The sequence below is a fragment of the Mustela nigripes genome, chromosome 10 (genome assembly GCF_022355385.1).
Source record: "Mustela nigripes isolate SB6536 chromosome 10, MUSNIG.SB6536, whole genome shotgun sequence".
Taxonomy (NCBI): Eukaryota; Metazoa; Chordata; class Mammalia; order Carnivora; family Mustelidae; genus Mustela; species Mustela nigripes.
Window position 1 is genome coordinate 49346326 of NC_081566.1, and position 22995 is coordinate 49369320.

The window sequence follows — 22995 nt, forward strand, 5'->3', positions numbered from 1 at the left end:
TTAGAGGCATGAAGAATATCTAAAATGTTAGAAGTTTCTAAGCCATGGCATGGTATATAAAACAAAATTTTGATGTTGTTGTAATTGATTTTGGTTTGTGTTTTTGTTACAGACTTCATTTCTAAATTTACAATGTGACTTTTTTTCTTTATAAAGTGTGTCTGACAATCTCTACCACAACTTTAATTTTAAAAAAAATAACAAAACTTCTTCCTATACATATATCATCAAAATTACTTTCAAAATAGAAATATATTTACAGAAAAATATAGGTAGTATACATAAAAACATATATGGAGAAAAATGGAGTTTTATAAAAATATATCTACATAAAAATTATATGTAGTTGCATACAAATTTTATTGGAAAGTTTTGTGCTCCGTTTTTTTTTAAGATTTTATTTATTTACTTGACAAAGATCATAAGTAGGCAGAGAGGCAGAGAGGCAGAGAGGCAGAGAGAGAGAGAGAGAGAGAGAGAGAGGGAAGCAGGCTCGCTGCTGAGCAGAGAGCCTGCTGCAGGGCTCGATCCCAGGACCCTGAGATCATGACCCGAGCGGAAGGCAGAGGCTTAACCCACTGAGCCACCCAGGCACCTCTTGTGCTCCATTTTTAATCTCAACAAATACCATTTTCTATGGTTGATGACCTTTCAGTAAATTCTTACAAAAACTCTACTCTTAAATGTACACAGAATTGTCCCTCAGTACACTCCAAATATACTTTTATTAAGGTTAATTGTCTCTGTAATTACAAAAGGATGACTTTTGACTTTTGACTGACTCTATTTCCTCTCCAACCTCTTTTACAGTTTCCAAAAGCTCTACGATTTTTTAAATATCGTATGTTTTTCTCCCTATTTGTTCTATATGTCTTCAGAAAGATGTATAAAATTGGTAAGAAAAGATTTTTAATTCAATGTTTTTTCAGTCACCTGTGTTAAGTTTTGTAACTTCTTACAATTTAATAGAATTATTAGCCTCTTAGCAATGTTTCATATTTCAAAATACAATTATATATTTATTATGTGTTATTAAATAAATGAAAGTAATTTAAAAATATTAGCATTGTTATAGTAGCTTCTGCTTCGAGGAAAATAAATTAAATGTACTTTTCTTGGTTTATCCTACTAAGTACAACAATCAAAACCCCCCTGGATATTATGTATAAAACAAACCTAAAAAGACTTTGAACGCTGTGGAGAAGAGAGTAGCCTGGCTAGGGAAACCCAACCAGTGACAAAGAAGCAAAGGCAATACAATGGAGCAGAGTTAATCTTTCCAACAAATGGGGCTGGAATAACTCGACAACTACATGCAAAAAAGTGAATGCAGACAGAGACCTCACACCTTTACAAGAAGTAGGTCAAATGGATCACAGAGCTAAATATAAAACACAGAACTATATAACTTCTAGAGGACAACAGGCAGAAAACCTAGATGTTCTGAGGTATGGTAATGACTTTTTACATATAACACCAAAGACAAAATCTGTGAAAGCAGTAATTGATATGCTAGGCTTCGTTTAATTTTAAAACTTATTTTCTCCAAGACAATGTCAGGAAAATGAAAAGATAACAATAAAACATAGGGAAAGAAAATCTTTGAGATCTAGAGTTAGACAAAATGTTCTTAGATTTGACACCAAATGCATGATCCTTATCCTTATAAGGAAAATTTGATAAATTGGGCTACATCAGTATTAAAAACTTCTACTGTTTGGCAGATCCTGTTAAGAGGGTAAAAATTTAAGTTATATACATGCAAATATAAGCAAGAACATATTTGCAACTCACATATGTAATAAAAGACCAATATCTATTTATTTATCATCTTCTATCTAATCTTTTTATTTCTATCAAAATTAAACATTAAAAAATTCAGATAGAATATTTGCAAAAGATATGACCAAATATTTAGTGAAGAAGATTATATACATGACAAATAAACCCATGAAAACATGATGAATATCATGAGCTATTAAAAAGCAATCAATCCCAATGAGATATAACTACATACCAATAAAACATTTACCTATCAAAATGGCTAAAATTAAAAGAAAATACAAAAAATTCTGGGGAGGGCATGAAGAAATTACTCCACTTAAACATTGGTTCTGATAATGTAAAATGCTATAATCTTCATATAACCCAGCAAATGTACTTCTGGGCATTTATCCCAAAGAAATTAAGACTTACGATCACACAAAAATCTGTACACAAATGTAAATGATAGTTTTATTTGTAGTAGCCAAAACCTAGAAACAATCTGAATATCTTCAACAATTGATACAATTGTATCAACAAACTGACACAATTATATCGTGCAATACTATTCAGCAGGAAAAATGAACAAACTTCGATAGCTGCCACAACTTAAATGAATCTCTAGGGATTTATTCTGAGTGGAAAAAACCAATGCCACTAGGTTACACACTGTATGATTCCATTTATATAAAATTGTTAAAATGATAAAAATTATTGAAGTAGAGAAGAAATTAGTGGTTGTCAGGAATCTGGAGGTCAGGAGGAAAGTATATGGGTCTAGATGAGGACATCATGAAGGATCCTTGCAGAGAAGGGAATGTTCTGTATTTTGACAGTATCAATGCCATTATCCTAGTTGTGATGTTATACAATGGTGGTGTAAGATGTAATCATTGGAAGAAACTGGAAAAAGTATAAGAGTTCTCTATTGGTTTTTTACAAGTGAATAGAAATCTTACCATTATACCAATAAAACATTTAATAAAAAATTTTTTATGAATCAACTTAATCATATTAAGAATTGTACTCAAGGGGTGCCTGGGTAGTACAGCTGGACTATGGGTCAGACTCTTGATTTCAGCTCAGCATTGAGGGATCAAGATCAATGTTCTCAGCATTGTGGGATCAAACCCAAATTGGGGTCCCACTCAGCGGGGATTCTGCTTCTCTCCTTCTATCTCTGCCCCTCTCCCCACTCCCTCTCTCTGTCTCTCTCATATAAATGAATAAATCTTTAAAAAAAAAAAGAATTGCATTCAAATATTCATTCATTCATTCAAGGAGTATTTATTGAATGCCTGCTTTATGCCAGATGATTACAATCACTGCATGAAACTAAAGTGCACAATTATTCCTTTTTTTATTCCTGTGACCTTAGGTATACATAAAAGTCCCAGATCAAACAAACACAATGCCAGTGTACAGATAAAATTGCTCACCTCTCCCTGGCTGGCTAGCCGTTCTGTTAATAACAGTAACAAGTACATCAATAGTGTCTAACAACAGTTCTGGAATATGATAAATGCTCAATAAATATCTAATCAATGAATTAACTCATGCCAAGATGAAAAGTGCTCCAATTTTCTAGGTATCAACTTTCCCACAGAGCCATTTATCGAAAAGACAGGAGACAATCTTAGAGAATTGAGCTGCATCTATGGTCTTACAGGAAAGAGCTCTGGGAAAGTTAGAACTCTGTAACTGAACCTGCTGCCTATTTCAAAACATCAGTTACTCAAAATGAGATTTAGCAACTGAATTTCTTCCTGTAGGAGATGGAGACCCTCTGTAACCAGGGATTAATTTGGTGATAAACAAATCACTTGAAAATTGGAGTTCTATGTTTATGCCAGTGTTTTCCCCTAAATCTTCCTGCACCCAAATTTGCATGTGTCAGTATGGCATTTGACTTTCTTATTTGACACTTATACTTATTTCCTGATTGTGTGTGAAAGTAAGGGAGACAGGAAAACTCTTCACATTTGTCACATAAAAATTGCTTAGTAAATGTCAGCTATTTTTCATGTTATATTTCACCATAGACATCACTATTGGACCTTAAGTGTCCATGAATATAAATTTAATGCTAACTATATATTGAAATATTATTAATATCTTGCCTTTATTTAAGATGTTTATCTGCAATTTATTCTTTTCATATTTTCATTATACTTGTGATTCAGAATACTATTTTTTAAAATACTATTTTCAGTATATTTATATACTATAAATTATATATATATATATATATATATATATATATATATATATATATATATATATAAAAAACTCAGGAGCACCTGGGTGACTCAGTCCATTGAGTGACTGACTCTTTATTTTGCCTCAGGTCATGATCTCAGGGTTGTAGGATAGAACTCTGTGTTGGACTCCACACTGGGTGTGAAGGCTGATTGAGATTCTCTCTCTTCCTCTGCCCCTCTCTGCCCCAATCTGTCTCTCTCTCTCTAAAAAAATAAAACAGGGACTCCTGGGTGGCTCAGTGAGTTAAGTCTCTGCCTTCGGCTCAGGTCATGATCCCAGGGTCCTGGGATCTAGCCCCACATCGGGCTTTCTGCTCAGCAAGGAGCCTGCTTCCCACCACCTCTCTCTGCCTGCCTCTCTGCCTACTTGTGATCTCTGTCTGTCAAATAAATAAATAAAATCTTAAAAAATAAATAAATAAAGTAAAAAAATTTAAAATACACAAATGAAATAAAAAACAAAACAAAACAAAACAAACAAACAAAAAACCCTCAAACTGATGATGTTGACAGGGCAAGAAATGGAAAGTAGAAACTATCAGTTGTATATATGCATTTTCATTGTTTTTATCAATCCTGTAATGTTGAGGTGAAATGTAGAAAATACTTTGATTTCTCCTTTCAAGATAGTATAAATCTTCTCCTTTTTATTTCCTTGTTTTTCCTCTTTTTAACCAATCTGCGTGTCCTCAGATTGACCCTATTCCCAGTCTTCTCTCATCTCCCTTCATTCTTATAAATTTTCCTTGGATACTTCTGTGATTATTTCATCTTTTTATTTTCCATTTTCCTTTGTCCCATAGAGGGACTCTCCATGGTACAGGTCCATCAGTATTTTAGTTTTATTGATCCACTTCCTTTTCAGTGTCAACAGTAAAGTAATAAAAACTTCTAAAGGTGTTTTTCATGATTCTTATATTTATCAATGTCCAATCTTCCTCTATCATCACAGGTGCATCCTTTATTACTCTTTTTTCTTCTCTTTTAACCAAATACTATGTATGCTCAGTTTTAACCTTCTGTGGTTCTAGGAGGTTTCAGTCTTTTCTCTTTTAGAAGACTGCCCCCCTGAATCCCACTCAAGTGTTCTCTTTTTCTAAGTATGTTAACACTTTTTTGTTGAATAAAGCTTAGCTATTTACTTTGCGTATTAGATAAGTAGCACATCTGATCAGTTCTTTTTGTTGTGATTAATCTTTCTTTCCAGATATTTCCATTATTTGGATAGATTTTTTCCAAATGTAAGTGTTCTGAACTATTAAGCATTCTAGCAACCTGTTTGTTTTTTTTTAAAGCAAATTATGAGGAGACATTTTTTAAAAGAATTGATAGATTATGTTCAAGAATTTTTTACATGCCTATTTCTCATTAAAGGTAATTACAGTGAAGTGATCAGACATAATATCCCTTTGTAGAAACCATGATTTTTTTTTTCTTGTGGTGCACTGCTTCCTTTTACGTTGAGTGATGTTAAACTTTTATTGTGGAATTTAAATATCCCTGTGGCTTTACAGGACTCTTTGTGTCTCTGGGACCCTTCTTGTGCACTGGGGTCATATCAGCATCCTTCAGCTTGGTGCTTGTTTGATATAAGAGATTTTCCCATCAGCTTCCCAATCTCATCCTTGAGTCTCCTCAGAACTGCTGGATGACCCCATCTAAGAATATATTTTTTCTCTTACCATCTGTGTTTCTCCCTCTGAGGGTTTTTATTCTCTGTACTTTTGAGTATGGAGTTTGGACTATACTATGTCACCTGTAAAGCAGTTGCTCACAGACCTCTTTAATCCTTGTTTCCTACAATTCTACCATCCTTTTCTAAGAAATATGAATTACTCCCAAAGTTTCTTTACCTTTTTCTACCAAGCAGATATTTGCATTATCTATTTTGGGGATATCCATTAGTCAGGATAATATAGGATTAATCTATAATTGTCATTTTGCTTCCATTATATTTATATTTATTTATGTTGGTATAATAATGTTTCTCACTTGATCCCCATATGATTACTTACCTCTTCCCCACTTTTCCCCTACTCTTTCTCCCTCTCTTTCTATATTTTTGTCTGTATATTTTTCTTTCACTATATACTCTCCACAGACAGTACCTTCATAAACACATATATAAACACACATCATACATTCCTGTTAAAGTCTACTTTTCAATCACCAGTTTCTCTTAATCTATAAGAAAGTTAAAGCCATTGGTTTTGGTGTCAAATCCCCTCAGATTCAACCTCTTGGTAGGTGAACATCCTTGGAGGGATAATTGGCACCAAGTTTCTCTCACTCATTGAAAGTAGATAAGAAGAGCATGTCTTCCCAGTGCACTAGTTTAAACCTCATAGATTTTTGCTTTCAACACAAGATTATCATTCCAAATGTTATGTTGAGGTAAAAGTTTTTGCCAATCAAAATTTTAAATTGCCGTTAATTTGAACATTTTGTTTTTTACCTTCCAAACTTTAACTTTACATTTATTGCTTGTTAATGGGAAAAAAATAATAATTCATAGGTAAAAAATTTATATTTTAATGGTAGTAGTGGAAAGCTAGTCCACTTATATATATTCTGTATTTATTTCTTCCCTGGTGAGATGGGAATTGGGTTTATATAAATCAGCCTTCTTTCCTTTCCATGTGGGTGACACCGATGTGAATGATGAAGGTACTCTTATAATGGAAATGGCAGGACTTCTCTCCACAAAGTTCCCACTAACCAAGCCTATGAACACCACCACTATATATTTTACGGCACTCACAGATAACGGTAACATTTTTCTCAATATCCATACATATTAGATTTAACAAGAGTAGGTTGTTTCCTAGTCATTAATGATTCTCATTTTAGCTAACAGTTAACTCCTAATGTCCCTCAGTCACTTGAACATTCCAAGAGCATGATTGAGAAATACGTTCTTCTAATAGGTTTGGTGTTGTATGAATTTTAGCCAAGGTGTATGCTTACAAGTCACAAACCCCATCCCTATCTTAGTTATATAACTAAGTCATTTCATTTTAGCTCACATGTGAACATTGCTCATTTGTTGATTCAGTATGTATAAATTGAATGATTACTACAGGTCATGTATCTCAGTCTTAAAAATACACGGCCATAAAAAGAAAGCATATATTTGAGCCTGTTGCATTAAGGAGAAGGCAGGTATTAATCAAGTAACTACACCAATATATTAGTTACTAGGAGCAAGAAAAATACTCAGCTATGAGTATATATAGCCATTAGTTGAGGACTCCGTTGGTGTGGTAAATATGAGTGCAGTTTCCCTGTTGAAGTATGTATATAGTGGGTGATAGTTAACTAATTTATTTTGTATAATTCTCAAGCATAGAAGACAGGAAGGCTAAGTGCCTGTTAGATAATAAATTTCAATTTGTAATCCATAAATTCTAAGGGTAATATCCAGAGAAACGTGACATTGCCAGTTTACGCTTCACAAGCTTTTTTTTGTGTAAAGTGGCATTTTGACAACTCAAGCCTGATTCAGGCTGAAAGGTTATAATTTGGGGAATAATAATTCACACCTTGTAAATCTAAGAGTATACACTTTTTTTCTGAAAATTTGTTGTAATAGACCATATCCAGCCTCTCTTCTATGTGTTAATGCAAAAGACATAAAATTAATAGCAAGTTTAATTCCCTTAACATGTGGGAAAATCATAACATTTTAAGAAGAATTTTATTTAAGCCATTTTAAAACCTATTTCAGGAAAAATATATATTCTATTAAATTGAGTTATATTTAAAATTAATTTTTATTATGAAAAAATTCCATTAAAAAGATTAACAATTTATATTCACTGCCTCTAAAAATTGTAATTACTCTCAAAGAGAATGACCCTTGATCTTATATTTTTTACCTTATATTATTGAAATGAAGTAGCATATGAATTTGTAACTTACTGCAAGTTCAAATATTTAATTGGTTAGCTACTTGTCATAATCCACAGTTTGTGAATGTTTGATCCAATATTTAAGGTAGAGACTGGACCATCATAAAGAAATCTTAATGAACTTATTGCTTAAATGTTTAAAGACATTATCACAAAGCAGATTAATTTTTCATTAGCTGTTAACTCTTCTTTTAGCAATGACCTTCCTCATGAGCATTTAACTTATTAGTCTGTACCTGGACAAAGAAGAGCAATCCGCAGATTCTTTTTTTTTTTTTTTAAGATTTTACTTATTTATTTATTTGAGAAAGAGAGACGGAGAGAGAGAGAGCAAGGAGAGGGGCAAATAGAGAAGGAGAGAGAGAACATCTCAAGCCGACTCTGCACTGAGCACAGAACCTGACACAGTCACGGCTTGATCTCACCACCTTGAGATCAAGACCTGAGCTGAAATCAAGTTGGACACTTAACCAACTGAGCCATTTAGGTGCCCCTGTAGATTCTTTGAGTATGGCTGTGTTTATAAATTATTTTGTTAATTTGACCACTTATTTCCTCTAAGGATTATGATCTTGATCAATATTTATATATATTTAAAGAATTGACATCTTGGGACAAAAATTCATGACTTCACAAGCATACACATGCCAAAATTTGCTAAGAGGTAAACCATGTCCCCTGTACCATTTTAGTTAAATGTTACACATCTACTATTAGTTGTATGTACCTAAGTGAAATGACTTTATGTCAGTGAGGTTAAGAATATGCCAGAATTTACAGGACTTTGAATTTTGTGAATTGAGTTGGTGAGGGAGGGATTTGAAACTTCAGCATTCTGACTCCTAAATTTCTCTTGAAAAGCTGACATTACCTCCCTAAAATAGTTAAATTAATGTGTGAAATGCAAATATTTTTGCTAATTAACCAAGATAAATATCTTTTAAATTATAAATGTAAAGAAAGGACCTTGATATTTGTTTATTTCTTGAGTCAGAAAAAATCAGAATATTTTAATTTAACTAGTTGTATCTGTCTCTTGGCTTCTCTATACTGATTAATAGTTACCAAATCTCTGTATTATATTAATGTGATTGATGGAGAATTGTGATAAGTTGTATCAGGTGTTAAATTACAGTACCAAAATTTAGAAAGAAAAACTTTTGTTACTGAATTCCTTGTCTTCAATTTAGAAAGTCCTTCATTGACAGCATGTATCTACATTTTTTACATCAATACTTTTGCTAACATCTGCTCAAAAGAGTGATTTAATTTAGATGTAAATAATAAATTACTATATTATGTATATATATCTGTGTGGACACAGCATGTGGTAACTTTATGTTTCTATTAAATAAGTCACCTTTGGGAATAATGGCATTGACTATTGTAACTAAATTCTGTGGTATTTCTCTTAAAATTTGACTAAAACCCTATCTATTAAATTACAGAAATAACTTAAAACTATATAAGCTAATATTAATTTTCAGTCATTTTATGGTCCTGAAAATTTAACACTTTTTAAATAATTAGGAATATATATTACTAGCCACAAATAATTCTTTAAAAAAATTCTTTGTAACTCTACCTCCATTTTCTTTAATTCATGATATAGATAAGAAGCTACACCTATAATTAATTCTTGCTGTTTTATAGGGGTGGGGGCAATATTCTGTTGCAATTCTTCTAATTTGTTTTCTCTAATCAACGATGAGTTGGCAGCTCTTTTTTTTTTTTTAAGATTTTATTTATTTATTTGACAGAGAGAATAGTGAGAGAGGGAGCACAAGCAGGGGAAGTGGGAGAGGGAGAAGTAAGTTCCCTGCTGAGCAGGGAGCTGGGTGTAGGACTCGATCCTAGGACCGTGGGATCAGGACCTGAGCTAAAGGCCGATGCTGATGCTTTAACCTTTGAGCAGCCCAGGTGCTCCTGTTGGCTGCTCTTTCAAAATACTATAGTCATTAAATGTGCTTCTCAAAAATCCTACATGTACACAATTTACATTTTTTCATTGGTCTTTTATTCATTCCAGTATTTTATTTGCATAAATTCGTTGTGTTAAATTCCTAGCCTCATCTAAAAAGACCTCTCAAGATTTAAAAACTCGCTACTGTTAATTTTTTTTTTTAATTGTTTTGTCTCAAAGGGCAGGAGGGCGAAAAAAAGTGGATTTTCTACTCTGCCAACTGTTTAGCATTCAGCTGCTTTAAAAACACTAGCTTCAGAGCTACAGTCAGCCAGGCCATTAGGAACATCTCTCTTTTCCAGGCCAAATGCAAAACAGCATCATCTGTGCAACATGAAAGCTATAAGGAAAGAACATTCAAAGAACCATTTATATATATAACAGTTACACATAATAGAATTATGGGGAGTTAGTATTGATTATTAGTGGCATTTTTAAAGATCAGTATGACTTTATAGATGCAATTAGAAGGATATTGCTACACAAGATTGGCAAGTCAATTTATGATTCTCAGGCAGAATTTGTTTGCCATACATTAGTGCTTGGGTAATATATCTTATTTAATACTCTGTTGTGAACACAAATTTAATTAATATTGAATGAATCAAAATTATAAGCCAACAAATGTAGTGTTATGAAAAATAATACAATAATAGCCTCTTTAGACTTAGATAAGCAACTTTATTTAGTGTAAATTGGTAGTTAACGGTAAATCTTTTCAGCAACTGTATCATCTGATTTTGTCAATTTTTTTGTTCCTTCTTTTCCTTTGGCATTGAATTGAAAAGCAACAGTGGCAGGATCTATATTTTCCAGGAACTGGATATATATGTGTAATTTGAAAGAAATTATGGTAGTTAATATATTTTAAATACACAGAGTGCATTTTTGTATTCACATGGAATTTAAATACTAATAAGAAAGGTCAATGACAATATGGCAATGATGTAATCATTATTTAAATGGAATCTGTTGATGTCATTCTTGCTTTCCAATCTTTTACATTAAATGGGTACAGATAAAATTATAATAAATATTGTTGTAGAAAAGTAAACATTACATAGACATACATAATAATAGATGCCTGCAAGTCAGAATTTTTAGCAGGCAAACATACAACTTAATCAACTAATCGAGGCTTCTTAGAGCCAACAAAAACATTTGCAAAGTACTGTTCTGGCTGAACTGTTTATAGCCCATTTGGGTGTTCCACAAAATAGTGCTTCTTCTAAAGGGGCTGAGTCACATTAAACTCTAATGATTGTGCCTATTTCATTTAAAGACCTCCAAAGGTTATGATGGGAAAATATTTATGTACTGTGAAGGCTTCAGGTAGAATGGAGTATTCAGTTAGATGCAACAATGTTCTTATTTAATATAAACATAATGAATCTAGATGGAATCCTTAGATCCTTTAGGTAAAATGCTCTCATTATAATAATCATACCCGACAGCGTGCTTTCAATTCAGCATTCCATTGCTTTTAAATTTTCCAAGATTTAATGAACGCATGGTCTAGTTGCAACTGAAGTGAATTTTATCTTTTTTCAGGGAGGAAAAAAAAACCTGCATCCATAATTTTCCAATTTATATACAACCATTAGTTCTTTATTGCCTTCTCGAATTACCCCAAAGTCAAACTACTGTATGTTGCTTATGATGTACTAGATTATATTACTAGAGAGCAAGCAAATAAACCAACTAATAACCCCATAATCTTGATAGCTTTGCATGACAAAATTTCTTTGTAGTTCATGAGCTTGTTCACCCCTGTAAGCTGCAGGGGTGGGGTTGGGGGATGAAGATTTGAATCATCATTGTTTATTAGGATCCCAGACTGATGGACCAGCCAGATGCATACTTCATTAGTCAAAGTAAGCCACATGGCCACACTGATTTTAAAAGACACCAGTAACTGGTCTTATCCTGTGCCGAGGGTGAAGGGACCCTGAGTATTTGTATGTATACCTAATGTTCACTGCTCAGTGTGGTACTTAATTGTTCAGGTATGACTTCCTTTACTTAAAGTGATTTTTGCCACCACTTCTCAGGATTATTTCAGTGCTATCTGTCTGGGTTTTCACCAAAAATCTGTAGCTATTATAGCAGTGATCGTGTATCGTTACAATACATACTAATAATGTGGAGAGTGGAAATGAGAGATCTCAGGTCAACATTTATGATTTTACACACCCACACAGAAGTACACATTAAAGCATAGTATATTACTTTATTCTTTATACAAAATATAAAAGAAAAACTAGGAGAAGAATTTTATTTATTTATTTTTGAAGATTTTATCTATTTATTTGAGAGAGAGAGACAGCAAGGGAGAGCATGAACAGGGGACAGGGCAAAGGAGCAGGGAAGGGGAGAAGCAGGCTCCCGCTGAGCAGGGAGCCTGATGTGAGCTGATGCCAGGGCCCTGAGATCTGGATCATGAACTGAGGCCAAGGCAGAGGCTCTACTGATGGAGCCACGCAGGCAACCCTAGGAGAAGAATTTTAGCTAGAGCTTTCAAGATAAGAAAATAATTTGGAGCACCTGGGTGGCTCAGTGGGTTAAAGCCTCTGCCTTTGGCTCAGGTCAGGATCCCAGGGACCTGGGATGGAGCCCCGCATTGGGCTCTCTGCTCAGCAGGGAGCCTGCTTCCTCCTCTCTCTCTGCCTGCCTCTCTGCCTACTTGTGATCTCTGTCTGTCAAATAAATAAATGAAATCTAAAAAGAAAGAAAGAAAGAAAGAAAGAAAGAAAGAAAGAAAGAAAGAAAGAAAGAAAGAAAGAAAGAAACGATTTGCTATAATTACTAACACTAATAGATTTCTTAAAAGTAATTAATTAATTAAATTGGTTAGTTAGTCATTCGGCTAATTTGCCTTAGTATTAGTCTGAGTTTAATCATACTTCGCAAGACTTGTCCTTTACTTTTGGCTGTTGAGTGACAGAGCGGATAATGAGATGGGATGGTCAAGTGTTTTGTCCAGCTGAAACGTTGGAAGGTGAACTGATTTTATAAAATCATCAAAGTTTACAGATGGCATATTACCTCAGCACCTGACAGCTTCCTGGAATGCTTGTCCACAGTCTTAGGGTCTGCATAGCTTTCCATGGTATATGAATCTAGGAGAAGAGAAAACATATTCAAAGTTAGATTACTATACTTACATTAAAGGATAGTGATAAATTGGGTAGAGGAATTATGTTAAATAAACTACTGCATAGTTAAACTTTTGTACATAAAAATATTTTAAAGTGGTTGAAATGAAATTTATTCATTTGCATTTTATCTGTCTTACTATAATCTCTGAGCCTTGGAGATGAAGTTTTTTCATACATTCATCTACAAGGCTAGCAGAATTCTGGTAATGGCAATAAAAGTGAACAATTAATATATTTTCTTATAAACTAGTGTTAAAAACTGATTTCAGAAAATGACACAAATATGCTATAGTTCTTTCATATTATATCTGTTTTTTGTCAAATTTAAGAGGAATAAACTAAAGAAAGTAGTAAGTCAGGTCAGAATAGATCATGGGTTTTTATCTGTATATTAAATAATTGTTAAGAAAGACTAGAATTGAACACTTCAAATGTGTATTTACCAACAGTTATCTAGTATGAAATATTCTGTGATTTTAAAAGGGTTTATATAGTGTCTACAATATCACAATTGAATCAATCTTCTTGGTTATTTCAAGTCCAATTAATTCATTTATTAGTCTACATGTTAGTCTACAAATACATGCATGTGAGTTTATATATTTAACACTTTAAATCATGGAGAAAAATAACACCACAATTTTGAGTTAAAGTTATGTCACTCCTTGATAAAATTATAAATTTTTTCAGCAAATTAAAGAAGTACGTTTTTGTGGGTAAGCTTTTAAAGTTCGGAATTGAGCAACTATTATTTCAATCACAGTTTAATAAGTAACTTCTTACAAGCATTATATGATTATATACCTTGAAATATATCACAAAATATTACAATTTAAATGTTTTATCTAAAGATTCTTCCTCACAATTCTGAATATATACTTACACATATGATATAAATAAAAAGTATACCGTACTCATATATAAGTATATACTTATATAGCTATTTTATTATATGTAATATATATTACACATAATGCAATATGCAAGTATAATAATATATAAGTATATGCATATAATATATATAGTTATAATACATTGTGTGTAATATATAATAAATTATAATATACATATATTCTATGTGATTATATTATATATTTTACATATACAATATATTTTCTAATAAACATTGGAATTTAGAATTAGAATACTCTAATATATATTTATATATAATATAAAAAGTATGTAAAATATATATATATAAACATATATGAAATTCTATATAGCCATATATAAATATATGTCATGTACTATATAGTATACATTATTTAGAATATATAAAATATAAAAAATGTGTTATGTATTATACATGTATAATCAATACAGGTAACTTTTTTATAAAAAGAAAAGACATAAAAATTGTTAATATCAACCTAGGTTTTGAAAGATAAAGGACATCCATACTGTCTTCTGAGGAAACATGCATTAGTAAATCTAGAATAGTATCTCTAAGAACTCTACATTTACTGAGAATAGAGCACTTTAAGAAAATTTTAAAGACAATACATTAAATTTTCTAATTAGTATTTTTTTCCAAATAGCAACATTAGTGTTGCTTGTTGAAAATGCAACTTCCAGATCCCATTTCAGACCTAATGAATCAGAAAACTCTGGGGTGGAGTTTCCAGGCAACTCTAAGAGGTGCTGAAGTTGGAGAACCATTGGTAGAGAAAACTGTGTGGATCAGCTGATTTATGGAGGAGATGGCAAGAGTCTCTCAATGAAAGAACCACTAAGTTCACTTGTTCTCAGGCTGAAGTCTTCCGTAGATCCCTGAGTGAACCTTATCTTATACTTAATTTCCAAAAGACCAAGTGGATTGTTGGGCTGCTGAATGTGAGTCTCGTGAGCAAAATATCCCCAGTTAGAGGCTCTGTCAGGGATATGGCTCTTTGTCCTTCAAGTATTTACTGTTCTTTATTCTGTATAAATCTTTTCCCTGCTTCACTTCCTTTGGCAACTTTTTTTTTCCTCCCTCCCTTCAGAGACTGCCTAAGTATAAAATACCACCTCTCCAGAGTTGCCGTTTCTGGTCTCTGAAAGTAAAACAGGTCCCCACTGCCCACAGCTCTGTGGCTTATCACAGTAGGCTGTCTGTGGTAGATCTCTGCACTTACAACACTGTGACATTTGTTTAAAATTTAATTTAACGTCTGTTTTTTTATTTATTTTTAAAACTTTCTCTAGAATGTGAACTCCATTTGGACAGGGACAGTATTGGTCTGGTTCACTGACTTATCTTCTTATCATTCACTGTTCGCTGGTGCACTGCAGGCATTTTTTGGAGGAAAAATATGTATGAATATGGCACATATTTATACAATATCTATTCAAAATTTTACTTGCTAGATAGTAATAAGTTAAATAAAATACCTGGGAGTATTTAGCCTGGTGGATGGAATTCTTCCCAATGGAAGGTACTTAAGATTTTTATCAGACCACTCATCAGAAAAAATACAGTTAATCAGGAAATCCAGTTCACCATAGTTCTTGGCTAAAGTATCATTAGGTTGATTTTAACTCAATATAAATGTATAAATCTATGTTTTAATGTGTAAATCATTTAAAACTCTACCTTCCATTTCAATTTGGCCAAAACTACCTGAAAATTTGTTTTGCATCCTGAGAAATTGCTGATCAAGTTGAATTTAGGTTTCAAAATATGTTGTAAGCAATAATTACTGTAAAAAATGTTTCTTTTGAGATCATGTTTTTTAAATTCTCCAGGAGCTTTATAATATTCTTGAAGTTTTACAAGGTCCCCCTCTAAAATGAATAGAGAAAACAATAATCGGAATTATGAAAATAAATTCATTCTCTTTTTTACAAGTTCCCTTACAAAATAATAAAAATATTACCTTGGTGATTTTTTAAATAGCCCTGCATTCATGTCCTACGCATAACAAAATCATGTTTATGAGTATATATTTTCTTGGGGAAAAAAAAATCAGTGGAAGCTGTTTAAGGGGCTTATTTTTTCCTTTATATGATTTGGTTTCAGAATATTCACTCCAGTTACATAAATTATAAATGTTGCTTCTCCTACTCATAGCACATGACATATTATTACAGGCCAGACTCATTGTAATGTGGTGACCCTAGCGAAACTACCAAGTGAACTTTTCACATGAAAACATTCAGATAGATTATGTATTTATGAATAAAAATGAATTTGCTTTTCAGGGAGTTTGGCCGCTGGAAAGTAAATAACCTTGCCGTTGAGAGAAGAAATTTCCTGGGCTCCCCTCTCCCTCTTGCTCCTGAATTCTTCCGCAACATAAGACTTCTGGGACGCCGACCTACCCTTCAGCAAATCACAGAAAACCTTATCAAGAAATATGGGACACATTTCTTGCTATCTGCTACTTTGGGAGGTATGACTCTTTGAAAATATTTGTGCCCATGTGTGTTTGTGGCTAAAACTGTCAGTCAGGAAAAGAAGCTTCAGTTTGAATACTTCTAGAATTCATTCATTTATTCAATCTATCCATCGAGTTATTCCTAAATGCCTTCTATGGTATTCACAATGGTAAGGTAGATGGTTATTACTTAGTTCCTGCCTGAAGTCAATTTGCAGTAAAATAGCATGCATTAAATACAGTCATTAACTATTACACTCTATAATGCCAGGTAACGGGCCAAATTTTGCTTAAAAAATGAATAATTAACAGTCAAGTCACGGGTGGAAATCATCACTCCTGGTTACAGAGAATAGGAAAAAGTTTTCTGAAGCAAACGTTAAAGATCTACAATTACATTTTTTAACACTCCTTAGTATTTCTGATTGTGGTTGATTATGATACAGAGTTGATGATCCATAAATATCAATTATGATGCATAATTGAATAAAAGTAGAGATTAATGATGTCACTTCTTCGATTTATAAATTTGTAAGAAATAAGAAATCTGTGGTTTTAATATCATTAAATATGTGTTTTATTGTGGTGATATATAAGTCTGCATTTAGATGATATTTGAGGAGGTAATGTAGTAGGGAAAATGTGATTTTCCTAAAACTTAAATATATCCCAAAATTCCATGTATTTAGTTTTGTGTGTCTTTAAGGAATATCCAACCATTTTGTACAACCATTTTATTAGAAATGGATGTTACTCTTTACTATAATAAAGAGCACAGAATACCATTAGCATAAAAACAGGGATTCCCTGCTTCCTTGTCTGCGGCTCAGTAAGTGTGCTGAATACAGACAGATTCACACCAGTGGTGCGGTAATATGAAAGGCCACCAGTTCTTCATTTTTCCTACCTTAGAAGATGAGTCTTTTCTTTCCTTTAGCTGTCAGTCCAGTCTGTCAGTAAGTCATACCAATACTTTTTTCCTCCCAAAATATATCCTATGTCAAAACTTTCTGACTTCTACCCAGACCATCCTAGACCAAGTCACCACCACATTTCTCCCCAGAATATGCCCCAGGTCCATACTCCACACAGATCTTTTTAAAATTTGGATAAGGTCAAATCATTCCCTGTGTCAACTAAAACATATAATTAACTACTTAAAATAAAATCCAAATATCTTGTTATGGTGTATAATGCACTACATGAAATGTCTTATACTGGCTTTCACCACAGACCTCAACTTTTCTCTCTGCTCGTCATGCTCTATTTTTCAACCACAGTGACCTTCAAATGTTTTGGGACATTTTTTCTGCTCAAATGTTACTTGTTATAGAGGGTTTCCCTGTGCCTAGTACCAGGAAGATGCCCAGTGGTCCACCAGTAGTCTCTATTATATCTTGATCTTCTTTGTATTCTTTATAATCTTTACTTTTATGTGAAATTCTTTAATTACTCATTTCCTGGCTTATTATCTGTCATTCCTGCATATTTTCTTGAAAACTGGGATTTTACTTGTACTTGTCACCAGTTTTACCTCCATAGTTTTAAGTGCCTGGCATATAATAGGTTCTCATTAAATATTTGTTAAAATGAATAAAAGGAACTACACTTTGTTTAGAGACTGAGATGTTCAAGTTCACTACATAGATGTCAAAAGTATGATACGCGTAGACGATAACTGAGATCTAATTCAAGAAGACTGAATGAAAACCAAATCCAAAGAGCCAAAACACTCAGTTAAACAAACAAAGATACAAAATTGGAGAGAATGAGGAGGCAAGTAAGAGCAGGTGAGCAAGGCATGAAGAGGTTGGAAAAGGAGATTTCTGGACACAGTGAGTAAATACAAGTCGGTCATATAACCTCAAGGAATTAAAGCGAGGAAATGTAAATGATTCAGGTAGACAGAACAGGCCAGCCAAGAAAACACATGATCTCTGTCTTCCATAAGTGGATAGTGCTAAAATTATAAGATAAAGAGATCAGCCTGTTATTGAAAATTGACTTCCCCTCCCTTTTTTAACCAAGTGTGAAATATTTTATTTTATTTTATTGTGAAATTTTTAAAATGTTAAGTAACTTCTCTGTTAGTTTCTTTTAAGAGAAAGTAGGAGAGTAAAATGGGTGTGGAAGATTAATGTAGATGCAGGAAGATAGTTTCGGCATAATGTGTGGCATAATTTATACATGCAATTAATTATTTATGTTATTGTTAATATTATTACAGAAGTGAAGATAGAAAAAATTTATAAAATATTCCAGTAGTCATAAAAATTGATTCTCTAAAAGCTGTGTCTGTATGGTTAGTAGCAATGATTATTAATGCAATAAAATAGGAAGTAAAACTGAAAATTAAATGATTACTACAGCTTCCTTTCAGTGGTCTTGTACTCTTACTGGGTTTCATCACATTTATGTCAACGATGTGTAATATCCAGAATTTCAGAACACAAAATGCATTCTCCAAATAGGAAAAGAAACAAGTGACAGAGGAATGGTAGAAGAGATAAAAAGCAGAGGTGATTTTTACAGACATATTTGTTCCTTGTACTAAAATCATGGTGACTTTTTGATTACTTTCATTGTTTTGGCATTGTAGATGCCACATTTTGGCTTTCAGATTAGTTTTTGTTGTGTATGTTTTTGTTTGTATAAACATGGTCTAAAAATCCTTTGTAGGATTAAATCATTTCTTCAGGTTGATAATTCAATGGCAGTAATATGTCCTCTCAAAATTGTTTTACTGCAATTATTTAAAAGTCTTGTTCAAGCATTTTCTTAAAGGCAAATTATGGAGTGGGGTGGGGGAGGGGAAGACATGGAATTGCCGAACTCCCTAGCTCTCTCCAGGCTGGATACTCCTTGCATTTAGTTTTCCTAGTGTTTTCTATCGGAATTCTTTTTTTTTCCCCCCTCTAAATGTTATTTATAATTTCTTTCAGGAATTTCTGCTGGGTGATGTTACTAAGTTAACTAAAATCCATGAAATTATTTACATAGCTAAAGGATATAAACTATTTGCAATTAAAATGTACACCAGGTAGATTTCAGGCAATTTTTAAAAATATTGCTGTTGTAATTATACTAAACTTTTTTTTTTTTATTGTTGCTCTAGGTATATTTTAACTTTATATGTTTACCTGGTTGAACATGAAATCTTATTATTCCATTTTTTAAAAAAATGAGATTTGTGGTATTTAATTAGAGCTTTTTCTCTTTTGCTTTCTCCTTAACCAACTAAGTAACAACCGTAATATTAACACACTGAGGGCATCATGTATATAAGCAAACATTTTAAACAAAAGGCCAGTAAATTTTTTGCTTCCTAAGTAACCAGGAACTAAATTCAAACATTTTAAACATTTGAAAAAATAAGTTGTGTGAAATACACTCGGTATTAAAGTGATGAAAAATAAATGAAAAATGTCTTTTTTCCCTGAGTTATTTAGTACATCATATTATTGACTTAGACATAAAACTTTGGGTAGCATACTTGAAGCCTTTAATGGGATATTTTATGATAGATAAAGCCAGTGATTGAATTATCTCCCTATAGGGAAAAATAAATTATAAAAAACCTTCTTCAATATATATCATTTTTCACGTTTATTTCATCTTATAGCTTTCAGACTATTTATCAATATAGTAATTCAGCTTGCTTCTATTTGGATAATGATATCTAAACTCCATCACTGTTTAAATATCTAAAATAAGCTAGTCAATAGGAAGAATCAATCTTGGAAAAGATTGCACTACTGGGATATATTGATTTCTAGCTATAGAATATATTTCATGACTGTTTTTATAATATATTTCACTATAGTACAATATATGACAAATACTGAAATAAAAGTGTGTCTGTGTACTGAATATAGAACAACAACAACAAATGAGTGAATAGGAAAAAAATAACAAGAGCTTAAAACTGCTGAGTTCAAAGATGAGAGGTAGGGTACCTACTATTAAGCACCAAACTTAGGTTCTGGAGCAATTTAAAAAGACAAAAAAGACTAAGGAAGATGCAGCCCAAAAATTTACTTATGATATTATAAAATGTTGTAATAAAATATTTACAATAATTTAAAATAGGACCCTTACCTCCAGTATTATAGAGACTTGTCCAGGCAGTCACCATTATAGCCCTGAGCCACCCACAGTCACAGGAGTGTTTGTATGGCTCCCATATCAACCTAGGCTCTCTAAATCCCCACACAGTGAAGAACAGACCAAAATTTGTGTTCTTTCTTTCTTTCTTTCTTTCTTTCTTTGACATACAGAGATCACAAGTAGGCAGAGAAGCAGGCAGAGAGAGAGAGAGAGAGAGAGAGGAGGAAGCAGGATGCGGGGCTCAATCCCAAGACCCTGAGACCATGACCTGAGCTGAAAGCAGAGGCCTAACCCACTGAGCCACCCAGGTGCCCCGACAGGCACATCTTGAAGAAGAGGAAGACGCAGGGTTACTCATATCAGTCCCTTTCCTACACCAGTCTTTCTGTTAACTCACAGGACTTCTGTAGGCAGTCAAGAATGCAAGGACAAAACACCTTCCCAAGGAGAGGAGTGCAGGAAAAAGTACTCTTTACTTGATAGAGATATTTAATTTTATTTTTTATTTTTTTAAGATTTATTTATTCATTGGGCAGAGAAAGAGAGAGCGCACACAAACAGGGGGAGCAACAGAGGGAGGGGGAGTGGGAAAAGCAGACTCCCTGCTGAGTAGGGAGCTGGATTTGGGGCTGGATCCCATGACCCTGGAATCATGACCTGAGCTGAAAGCAGTCAATTAACCAACTGAGCCACCAAGGTTCGTCAGTAGAGGTATTTTAAAAAATCAAACCAAAATTCATTCTAGGGACAAATGGATCATATATTAAGATTTAAGATTTGTTCATTTGCAACTTTAGAAAATATTTTTCACTCTCAGCAACATTAAAGTCCTGTTTGACCAGAGGGTTTTGTTGTTGTTGTTGTTGTTGTTTAGTTTTTATTTATTTATTTGACAGACAGAGATTACAAGTAGGCAGAGAGGCAGGCAGAGAGAGAGGAGGAAGCAGGCTCCCTGCTGAGCAGAGAGCCCCATGTGGGGCTCCATCCCAAGACTCTGGGATCATGACCTGAGCTGAAGGCAGAGGCTTAACTAACTGAGCCACTCAGGCGCCCTGACAAGTGGTATTTGAATGCACAGAGTTTTAAAAGTCATAATTTAACTTTTAGTAGAAATAGTTATTTTTAAATATGTGTCTTTAATTTTTTTTCTGAAAGTGCTTATGAGAATGTATCTTGTTACCACAGTGTTCAACTTAAGCATATCATCAGATACTTAATTTTGTTTATATAAAGAAAACATTTTCAACATTATGAGAATGGAAAAATAAATGATTGATGTCCTGAGTAGTAGCATTAACTTACTAGCATAGTTATTTAAAATAATGAATACTACCTCAATCACTACTTAGTGTATAAGTCACTATGGCTGCAAAGTAGTTTAATAGCTTGCAAGTTTAACCATATACTCTTTGTGTGTGTATATCTTTCAAGGACAGAAGCCAGAAGTCAGACAATAAGATACAGTATAGATACGACAGCAATTCGATTTTTAAAAATTGTCTTGCATCCCTAGGAGTGTAAGATTCCAAATATCCTTATTTAATTTCAGAAATTGTCAATTCTCACTTTTATCTATATAAATTACATTCTGTATAAAGTGTCCACAGATAGTTTTAATTCTATGGTATATACCACCTTCTTTCAAAATTGATCAGTGGTTGTGTTTCTCATTTTCATTTGGTCTCTTCTTAGGAAATACAAATTCCTTTTATTCTATTTTAATTGTAACTTAATTAAAGAAGCAAATCTGCTAAAACATATGCAAATAGAAATTCTCACTAAAAATGGACGGAACTATTTCCTCTATTAGAATGCATATTCTCTTTTAAGAAAAGGAGCTAAAAGTAAGAAAAAGAAATATTTTCTGAAGCTTCATTCCAGGCAATCATAAAAACAATCATGTTGAAGAGGGGAACAAAATTGCCATACTGGTTTTTAAAAATAAAGATATACTACATGAGATTAGTTATATCCATTGTTCTCTCTGTGTCTCTTTCTGTCTTGTTTCAATCTGTCTCTCATCTCTCTTTTTCCCTCTATTTTTATTTCTCATGTTTTTTTGGTACAGAAAATTTTCAAAAAATGGAAGTTAAAATAATATTGTTAATTAAATATTTATTGTTTATAAGGCAGTTATCTACTAAAGTGATTTGAAGCCATTTGTGTAACTAGTCATGAATATAACACAAAAGAAATTGGGATTAAAATTGCTGTGTCAATAGATCTTAATAATGACATTTCTGGCAACTAAATCAAAAGATAAATGTTAAGTTTTCATATTTTATAAATTTGGTTATATGTTTTCTTTTTCTTCCTTTTTTTCTTTTTTTTTTTTTTTTTTTTTAAGATTTTATTTATTTATCAGAGAGAGAGAGGGGGAGAGAGAGAGCACAGGCAGACAGAATGGCAGGCAGAGGCAGAGGGAGAAGCAGGCTCCCTGCTGAGCAAGGAGCCCGATGTGGGACTCGATCCCAG

The 22995-nt window shown here is 32.9% G+C and overlaps 1 protein-coding gene across 4 annotated transcripts in view; it reads left to right on the forward strand.

Annotated features, from left to right (window-relative positions):
- BRINP3 (BMP/retinoic acid inducible neural specific 3) overlaps window positions 1-22995 on the forward strand; it is a 399028-nt gene that overhangs the window by 180007 nt on the left and 196026 nt on the right. For all 4 annotated transcript variants that reach the window (XM_059413324.1, XM_059413327.1, XM_059413325.1 and 1 more), the window contains one exon: window positions 16238-16428. In XM_059413324.1, coding sequence (XP_059269307.1) covers window positions 16238-16428 — 191 coding nt within the window. The remainder of the gene's footprint in view (window positions 1-16237; window positions 16429-22995) is intronic.